The sequence below is a fragment of the Medicago sativa genome, chromosome 8 (assembly GCF_051527215.1).
Source record: "Medicago sativa cultivar Bolivia chromosome 8, Bolivia_mono, whole genome shotgun sequence".
Lineage (NCBI taxonomy): Eukaryota > Viridiplantae > Streptophyta > Magnoliopsida > Fabales > Fabaceae > Medicago > Medicago sativa.
The window spans coordinates 74,890,801-74,901,144 of record NC_140756.1 but is presented as its reverse complement, the minus strand read 5'-3'; the positions used below and the strand labels follow the sequence as shown (position 1 = coordinate 74,901,144).

General features: G+C 30.2%; 1 protein-coding gene and 1 long non-coding RNA gene across 2 annotated transcripts; one reads left to right on the top strand and one right to left on the bottom strand.

Moving 5' to 3' along the window:
* The first annotated feature begins 813 nt into the window (after nucleotides 1–813).
* Nucleotides 814–7,305, top strand: NAC007 (NAC family transcription factor). Its single transcript, XM_085733847.1, has 4 exons — nucleotides 814–1,645; nucleotides 2,638–2,821; nucleotides 3,075–3,346; nucleotides 6,278–7,305. The coding sequence occupies exons 2-4, from the start codon at nucleotides 2,662–2,664 to the stop codon at nucleotides 6,953–6,955; spliced, it is 1,110 nt and encodes a 369-aa protein (XP_085589973.1). The 5' UTR covers nucleotides 814–1,645; nucleotides 2,638–2,661; the 3' UTR covers nucleotides 6,956–7,305.
* On the bottom strand, nucleotides 6,609–8,997 carry LOC146901484 (uncharacterized). Its single transcript, XR_015022010.1, has 2 exons — nucleotides 8,839–8,997; nucleotides 6,609–6,945 (listed from the first exon to the last, which is right to left on the bottom strand). It is a non-coding gene; the product is annotated as an uncharacterized LOC146901484 (long non-coding RNA).
* Nucleotides 8,998–10,344: the final 1,347 nt, after the last annotated feature.

Genomic DNA, 10,344 nt, shown 5'->3' with positions numbered 1-10,344 from the left:
CAAAAAACAAAGTTAAAAAAAATGATAAAAACATGTCAAATAAAATAAAAAATACATAAATATACCACATAAAATTCTAAAAATGAAGTAAAGCTTATTGAAACATTCTTTCAGATTTGTTTGAGAATATAAAAAAATTTAAAAAATAAAATAAAAATGAGTCTAAATGATGAAATTTTGAATTTTAAAAGCCCCAATCCATGTGCTAAATATGGCCTATCCAAATTGTATTATGTAAAAGACTATCCAAATACTTCTTAATTAGTGTGCAAGGCAAAGGAATTAGATACCCAATGGCCAAATCATGACTATGATACTAACAAACGAAGTTCCACTGCTTCAATAATTGCACCACATATAACGCAATAACATAATTGTTTCTGCACCCTAAAACCTTATCCAAGACCCCAATATCACTACAAAAAAAAAAAAAAAAGACCCCAATATAATGAGCCCCCATTCGATGAAAAATACATTTTTTTTCTTCCCTCTATCGAGTTAGAGCTCTTAACTCTCTGAAACCCTCATTGACTTGAGAGTATGGAGTCATTGCAGGGACACCACCATCTCTAGACATTCGTCGACGTCCTCTACCTCAACTATTCCGACCATCGTCAACGGGTCCTCTTCAAATTAAATATATTAGTAATGTGTATTGTGGCACTCCTATAGTATACGAGCAAGAAAGAAAGAAAGATAAAAAGAAAGAAAAGAGAAAATAATGGATGATGGGATTAATCGAAATGTCATGGTGCAACTTATGGCGGGAGGGGTGATATTATAACTTCTAACCATTAAGAGTGACCATCGATTGCCTATCATTATCATGATTCATTCTTGTTCCATTCATATATTTCACTATTCACATTCTTTTTCTTTTTTTAAAGAACCTACACCCCTTCTTTCTCAAGGTTTGATATCTTTTTTGCATTCTCTCTTTCTTTGGCCCCAAACATTAACACCACATCATTCTTTCTCCTCTCCATCTCCATCAGTTGCTGGTGAGTGGAGTTAGAAGTTGACACCTCTCTCTCTCTCTCTCTCTCTCTCTCTCTCTCTCTCTCTCTCTCTCTCTCTCTCTCTCTCTCTCTCTCTCTCAAGCCGTTTTAGCGCCACCATTTCATGAGATAAGCTTTTCCTGAAATCTAGCTCCAAACTTAACAATAGATAAAGGAGAGAGAAACTATAGAGAAGAGAAAAGATGATTTATTAGGGCTATAGTTTCATTTCATCCACTCTTGAAACTTACCTTTTCCTTCCTTCACTTTCATCTCTTCTCCTTTTCAGTACTCCTCTCGGGATCTGATCTCTCTCTCTCTCTCTCTCTCCCCCTCTCCCTCTCGTTGGAGAGAACAAAGGAGAGGTTTTAGTTCAATTCCCGAGGATACAACAATTTAACTTTCCACTTTTCATTTCTTGTCTGTTTTGTCCCCTTGTGTCTTTCTGCCTTTCTTTAGTGCTGCTTTTTTGTCTGTTTCTGTTGGATTTGACCAAGCTATAAAAACGATCGTGGATCAAAGACAAGCTTAAACAATTGTTTTTTACCATGCTTATATATCTGAGCATTTAGTGCTACAAACAAGGTTTTCATCAGATCCACACTTGAATTCTACTTGGAGATCTTGCATCCACACTTAATATCAAGGTTATTCTTTTTCTGTTATAGCTAGTTAGTTAAAATATTATTTTTATTTGGTGCTTGATCTAGTATATTATATGGGTTTGGCCTTAGTTTCTCTTCTTTACTGTATATATCATCGTATCATGTATGAATGTTTCTTAATATAAATACCAGAATTGTGGATGATCATTAATTTATATAATTTTTTCCTCAAAAAAATTAATTTATATTATTCAACGACCAAAACTAAAGACAACTAAAGGACAAAGACATAGCCTTAGTCAATAGCTAACTATTTAAATGTCACTTCTCATGTGTGTGCACAAAATCTTTGACAAGACTTTGATCTATGTTCGGTTGGTGTTTGTTTAGCATCATGTTTTAACCTTTCCACCAGTTTTTTTTTTTTTTTTAATAGCTAGGTTTGTTATTAACAAGTACTGTTTTTATAATTGATGATATTTTTCTCAAATCGTTTGAACAAGTAGCTTCTAAGTCATGTTATCCTTTCCATATTTAATATTTTTTTTTTGTTTATGTTTAAACGTGATTTACTAGGAGTGCTTTATGATCAACTTATTTTGTAGGCATGAAAAGCTAAATGTTTGGTCCTATACCTGCAGAGCATCATTCATTTGATCATAACCCTTCCTCCCCATAATTACATTGTAAAAAGTGTGCCCCCTCTACTTTGTTTTGTAACCTAGTTTAGTTATACTCCTTTAAGGAAATATGAATCAATGTTTCATAAGGTAAAGTTATGGGTATATATGTGAAAAAATAAATTCAAACATTCTCTCTTCCTATTTTTATTTGGAGGAGTGGTTTTTTATTCTTAAAGCAAATTAATAGTCCTTATTGTTGAAAATTAATCATGTGATTTTTTTAAATGAAAAAATAATAATGTGGTTAATTGCAAAAGTTCTTAACACAATTATTGATTAATGTTCTCCTTCTTTTTCTTTTGTTATAAGCAAATGTCCTCCTTTGTTAATTATTTTTTTTTATGAGTGCAGGTTTTAATTCTTCTGAGGTGGAACATGAATACATTTTCACATGTACCTCCAGGCTTTCGTTTTCATCCAACTGATGAAGAACTTGTTGATTACTACCTCAGGAAGAAGGTATCGTCTAAAAAGATTGATCTCGATGTCATCAAAGACGTTGATCTCTATAAAATTGAACCATGGGATCTTCAAGGTATCGATTCGACTTCTATACTGCAAAGCCTTAACAATCAATCCATATTATCTCAGAATTTTTTTTATGAAAACAAAAAATTATACTAGGAGTACAAGGAGTACGGTATTAAACGTAACAATAAAATTTTTTTACTCTTAACTTATTAAAATTTGACAATACATTCGTATAATATGAACAAATATATATGTATCATAGAGTATTACTATTTATGATAACACAACATTTGCTATTGGTGATGTATTGCAAACAGAATTATGCAAAATAGGAAGTGATGAACAAAATGACTGGTATTTCTTTAGTCATAAAGATAAGAAGTATCCAACAGGAACTAGAACGAATAGAGCAACAAAAGCAGGATTCTGGAAAGCCACAGGAAGAGACAAAGCAATATACTCAAAACAATTTCTGGTTGGGATGAGAAAGACTCTAGTATTTTACAAAGGACGTGCCCCAAATGGACAGAAATCTGATTGGATCATGCATGAGTATCGTCTTGAAACTAATCAAAATGGAATTTCTCAGGTAATTTTCCTTCTTCTTTTTGCTTTTTTATGGATGCATGTTTTTTTATAAGAAAATATTTTATTTATGAACCTCTAGATATGTACCATTTTGCTTTAAGAACAAGGCTTGCGTTGTCACAAGACTAAATCTAAATCATTTAGGCATTCTCATACAAATACAAGAAGGTAGATAAAGTATGATCAATTTTTTCATTTTGTTAAAGTATTTAAACTACACATTTTTTTTATGTGTTTGCCTAAACGATTTATATTTGTGTTTGTGATCAACTAAAAGTTATCTTTTTCAAATAATTTAATAAAATGTTACATCTTTTGGTCATTTAGCCCATCTTTAGTACCCATTTTTTCATCTCTTCCCTTATTATTATTATTATTATTATTATTATTATTATTATTATTATTATTATTATTATTATTATTATTATTATTATTATTATTATTATTATTATTATTATTATTATTATTATTATTATTATTATAATAAAATTTAGGGTTAAATAAGGTTTTGCTCTAAAATTAGTTCATTCATATTTTGTTTTTAATCCCTCTACAAAACCTAAATGTTGTCCGTCACAACTTTTGATTCATATGTTTAAGCAAACTCACGTGTATCCTTTGAAATTTTGCAAACATATTTAGTGGATTATAAAAATCTCTCTAGCAATTTTTTTTAACAAGGTATGTATTTTTAAGTTTTTACAGCTTAAAATTTATATTTAATTCATATTTTGTTAAAATTTTTTTTTTTTTGGAGATTATCATATAATAAACATCTTTGTAAAAATTTATTCAAAAACGTGAAGGGTGCCCATGAGTTGACTTAAAAACAAGAACAAAAAGTTGTGATGAAAAGTATTCGGAGGATGCAAACTTGCTCAATAATCAATATTATTTATAATGATGAGGTTTTAAGTAGTTTATTATTTTTATTCTTATTCTGTTATTTTACTCGAAGATTTTAATTAATCAATAGTGATCCTTATAACTATCATTTAATAAAATATATATGTTAATTATGTTTTCGGTCTCTATAAATATATCAACGTTCGTTTTAGTCTTACTAAAAATTTCATCAAACTTTTGTCTCCAATTATCAATTTTACTCCACGTACATTTTACTTATTTTGATAAGAAATGGAGATTCCCATTGCTTCTCCACGCCATGATTTTTTTATTTTTACAAAATTACATTGTTGATACCTTGAAATATATTTACTAAATAATTTGATCACTTAACCGCTAATTAATACGTAATTTTTACTAAATTTTTATAACTTCAACTTCTTCAAAAAAAAATCTATAACTTCAGATAAAGGTTAAATCATTTAACTATCCTTATTATCTAAAAGTAGTGATGTTTGTGTCATTACTTAAATTTTAAGTACAGTGTTCCAAACGTATGAAGAATATGTGAGTCTTGATTAGAAAGAAAAAAAAAAGAGATTTTTTTAAGTAAAAAAAAAAACAAGAGATGTCATATGAAGTTGAGCGCTATTCCAATAAAAGATAATTTTAGAGACCAGAATACAAATTTATGGAAATTATAAGAGAAAAAAATTTCACTTAAATTTTTTGCTTTTACCATATTCAAGTATTTCATTGCATTAGTTTTATGCAGTCGGTTTGTCCGCAAACTCAACTGATAATGTTGAGTTTGTTAAATCAGACATCTGTACCCCGAACTCGAACCCGAGTTATATGTGTGCATTTTTTGTCACTTCGTCTAAAAAAAAATCTTATGTGATCGGTTTGGCTTGATCTTATGGAACAAAGACAAAATCAAAGCCAAAAACAAAAACAGCATTGACAATTTTTTAATTTTTCACAACATATGAAATATAAAAACATTCAAATGATTTGACAGAATTCTCAAGTTAGTCCTTTAAGTTGGATGCAAAAAAAAAAAAGTTAGTCCTTTAAGTTTTAAAAGTTTCAAATATGTCCTTTTAGTTGATAAACTATTTCACCATCACCGTTTCAAAAGTTTAAAATAGGTCCTTTTAGTTTGAAACTTAAAGGACTAACTTGGAAATTTTGTCAAACTAAAATGACCTATTTGAAACTTTTGAAACTTAAAGGATTAACTTGAGAATTCTGTCAACTAAAATGACCTAATTGAAACTTTCGAAACTTAAAGGATTAACTTGAAAATTTTGTCAAACTAAAAGGACCAAAAGTGATATTTGACCTATATTTTTCATTTCTTCCATATTAGGATGATTTTGTTTTACAAGAAAAACAAACTTCAGTTCAAGCTAGTAGACTATCATGTCTTCTTTTTTCTTTCCTCGATTTTTGAAATCCCTCCTCTCCTAAACTCTTAAATATAGTCTAAAAGAAATTAGCTACTAATTTCCAATAGAAAAAGATAGATAAGAATTTTATCATCAATTCAACAATTTGATGCATTTTTGTTGTTGGGAACAAAAAACAATAAGAGGAAATCTTCACACACGCAATAAAATTTATTGTGGTTTAACCCTACATACTTATATCCGCAATCTTTCAACAATATATTTCCCCTCTCAACCACCGTTGGAATTTTCAAGCCAAAATTGCAAATCCTATGAACTACGATTTTTACTCAAAAATTACAAACTTTGTTATGTCACACTACTACTTAATCCCTCAATACATGTCTCAAAAGGTTATTATCGTTGTGGTAAAGAAAACTCAAACTAACGCTTAATATTTATAATAACTCTTCACTTTTTTTCTTCACTCTCCTGAACGTAATGTCTAATTTGACATAACATATTTTGATAAAAAAATTGAAAATGTCATATTTTGTTAAACTACACTAGGTAGAATATGCATGTGTATACTTTCTGCTTTTAGGTAGAATATTATAACTAGCTAGTTCAAAACTTCAAACAATAATGATGCTAGCTATGTGTTCGATTGATAACTATTATAACTTGTACTGCAGGAAGAAGGATGGGTTGTATGCAGGGTATTCAAGAAAAGAATGACAACAGTGCAGAAAATGAATGAGTATGATCAATCACCATGTAACTGGTATGATGATCAAGTTTCCTTCATGCCAGATCTTGAATCCCCAACCCGAACCAATTCTCACCCTCCCAACTATACTTCATACCACTCATGCAAACCAGAACTAGAATTAATGCAATATAACACACCCCACCAATACCATGATGCTAGTTTTCTCCAACTTCCACACCTTGAAAGCCCAAAAATTACTCAATCTATTATCCCTTATAATCATCATGCTCATGCAAACAATAACAATATTGCACTTACTCAACATCAGCAACAACAACAGATGCAATATTTTCAGTACCATCAACAAAATCTTCACTCACTTTATGGTGGTAACAGCAGTAATGGCAATGATGAACAGGTTACTGATTGGAGAGTGCTTGACAAGTTTGTTGCTTCTCAGCTAAGTCATGAAGAAAATAATAATAATAATAATAATCAAGATCATGTTTCTAATAAAGAAGCTAGCTCTTTCTCCAATGCAGCTATTCTTCATGTGGCTGAACAAATCACTCTTCTTGATAATGGATCCAAAAAGAATGAAGTTTCTGAGGAACATGCTTCAACTTCTACCTCCAGTTGCCACATGGAACTCTGGAAGTGAAAATTATATTACATATAGTAATGACTTGATGATGATGCATATTAATATATAGTATTTGGAAACTTGATGAGTATTGCTCCAAGTTGGTGTACATAATAAGCACACATATATATTTTATATCCTTAATGCTGTAAGCTGTTCATATATATGAACCTCTGGAGTCTGGATATATATATATATAGACCAAATGTATTTTAATTTTAATACTAGGCAATCGATGATCAGTTGCCGGAAATGTTCCTACATATATATAACAATAAATTTGTACTAGCCGTTGGTTTCTTTTTGTACATGGGTTGGAATAATTCTACTGTTTTTATATGGTTTCTTTTTAACATGGGTTGAAATAATTCTAATTTTTGTATAATTTTTATTTGTAAAATATTTATTTCATTGCTCTCATTTAAAAAAGTCTCACTTAAAAATTTTCTTTAAATACAAAAATATGTTGAGTCGACGGCTGTTGAGAACTTTCCAATTAAAAATTTCAAACAATAGCTAATATTAATAGTGGTGAAATTTAAAAATAAACACATTTTAAGAGATTGAGAGATATACTAGAATCTTGAAGGTTTTTTAATGAAGTGAAACTTCTTAAAAATGTGGAGTAATTAGTACTCACCATGAACATTCATGAATGGATGAAGCTACTCTTCCCTATATACATAGGGAATCTTGTGACTTGTTGTGGCATCTCAATCCAAAAACAAGAGAATAGTGTGTGAGATCACTTGTAAGCACTAGTGTGAGTCTCTTGTTGGTGACTGCATTACAAATTTTTGCAACTCTTTTGTAAGGGTCTAATTGAACTATTTTGAAGACCATACGCAATTTACCAAAATGGTCTAATGTTAATACGGCATACCACCGATTGGAAAATTTGAGAAGCTAAAAATTGATGCATTTTCTAAAGAAAAAGTACCTAGGTGTGTGATTTAGTGGATGGTATTAAGGTTATTCGTGGGGTGGCTCTTAGCTAGAAAAAAAATGGGACTTTTGTTTGTATTACGAGTGGTTCATGAATTCTCTACTTTGTTTTATTTCTTGGTTTTTTTTTTTGTTGTGTCGAGTATCTCTTATACTTTTTTCAGTGTAGTGAGTTAAGTACTAATTGTACTTTTCTCATTTTATTGAATATCTTTTTTTTTTTTTTTAGTTGAAAAGAAACAATTTGATTTGTGTTATTGTTGTAATTTTATTGGAGTAATATATGATAAGTAAACACAAAAAACTTGACACAAATACCAATACGACACCAAACACTTTTTTTTTTGCCAACTTTTTTTTTATTATAGAGAAGGATTTTTGCAACACAATTATTCACCAATTTCACTACTGAATTAACTAAAATATGCACTTGATCCCAAAATAATGAAGTGCTCAATTATAACATATTCACCACTAGAACATCATTAAGACCGTGTTATATATGCCTAAGATGTTTTTTTTTTCCAAGATGAACTCTTCTTCATACTTTAGTCTAAATGGATTGGAGAATTAGTTAAGTCTTTCTACATTTGTGTATGTGTGTGTAACTGTAAAGCTATAGCTTCAGCACAAACAATATTAAGCTTTGATATTTCACAAGAAGGTGTGAACCTAAAGCAAAGTAATTGCTACAAACCTGCTTGAACTTGTGCAACAAGATATATAACTATACCAAACTTCTATGATATTCATCAAATTCATAGGATATATAGGTGTGTAACTATATAATTTGAAAGCAGAGTTAAGGAAGATGTAGTTTCATATTATCAATATATCATTGGAATATGCCATTTAGCCATCTTGACACTACATAACTCAAAAACGTTTATTTTTATAATAAACTAATACCTTGACAAAGAGACATTAATTTAGCTCCATTCTGAATTAATACTTACCTGTGAATGAAGATGTTCTCAGTTATACTCTGTTCTAAAACATTTCTGTCTAGCCAACGCATGTTTTGCTTCCTCTTGGTAAACATATATGCTACTTGCATGAAGATTAAGAAATAGATGCGTTCATTCAAAGTGTCAACAAATGACGTGTGTTTTCACATGTTAAATTGGTTTATATACATATATATACTATTGAAGAAAGTCTAAAACAACCAATCATGGATGAGAAAATCTTATTTTTGTGTCATTTGATAAGGACAAATGAAGTTCCTATGTCGGGGAAGTCAAGAACCAAAGTTCCATTCAAGTAGTTATAATGACATGACACAATGATTAGGCGTGCTGATTCAGATAAACAATTAATCATGATGAATGTTTCAATTCATAGTCATTGAAGCAAGCTCATCTCCTCACATTTTCACAGAAAGAGAGGACTAGGAGTGTACATGTGAAAGAGCTAGATAGCATGCTAGTTGACATAAATAGAATTGGATTTATTCATATGGATGACAACATGAGAAGACAAAAATACTTTCTAGCACATGCCACCTTTGACTTTCATAGTTTGAAATGAAAGCCAAAACAAGCAAACAAATGCATGCGCATTTATATATAAGCATATGTTTAGTGAATAATTAAGTGGGGTTTATTAAAAGTGTTATGCAGCTTCATTTGATCAATTGTGAAGGGACATTGACAAACATTCTTCACCCACTTTGTTCGGTTGCCAAAAATTGGATTATAATTATCAAGAAGAAATATATAGAGAAAATGAGGTGTTGAATGAGTGTTGAAAAAGAAAGAGATAAAAGAGTGATGTGATAAATGTGAAAGGATGACGATATATACGATAAGAAGAAATATATAGAGAAAATGAGGTGTTGAATGAGTGTTGAAAAAATTGGAGTGTCCAAATATTATTGTCGAAAAAATTAGTACAATAGTTAAAAGCAAGGAGAGGGGTAAAAGGAAGACCACGGTCTAACCATTATTTCATAGTGATTTAGCTATAGTAAATGTAATTGTAGATTGGGTCAAAATACATGATATTACTTATGGTGTATATACGGTCATTTTAACCTAATGGAGAAAGACATTATTTGTATATTGTTCCAATTTAGTTTCTTCAATTTTTCTTTTGACTCAATTTAATTAGTCTTTTCTATGAAAGCTTTGATTTGTGAAATGACAATACGACAAACCCAATACATGAATCCTGAAGAATCACAGAGACAATGGTCATCTTATATACTTAGTTGTTCTAGTTTTTGTTGGAACACTAGTTAATTCTAGTGAAGAAAATTGCAAAGAAAAACACTATGAAAAAAACTAGTGTGTGGGTGTGACTTAAAAATGTCCCACATTGAACGGTCACCCCAACTAGTAAGTGTTTATATATGGGAAAAGTGACCTCCAAGGGTGTGCCCTTGGGGTACCCAATTTTGTGAACGGGTGAACGCTTAAAAAAATTAATATATATTTTTTTGTCACTTGAAAATGTTAAAT

What these genes read in the sequence shown, in the direction of transcription:
- NAC007 (XM_085733847.1), top strand. Translation starts at nt 2,662, where the DNA reads ATGAATACATTTTCACATGTACCTCCAGGCTTTCGTTTTCATCCAACT. An exon ending in TGAACCATGGGATCTTCAAG is followed by an intron (nt 2,822 to 3,074) that starts GTATCGATTCGA and finishes TATTGCAAACAG; the next exon opens with AATTATGCAAAATAGGAAGT. An exon ending in ATCAAAATGGAATTTCTCAG is followed by an intron (nt 3,347 to 6,277) that starts GTAATTTTCCTT and finishes CTTGTACTGCAG; the next exon opens with GAAGAAGGATGGGTTGTATG.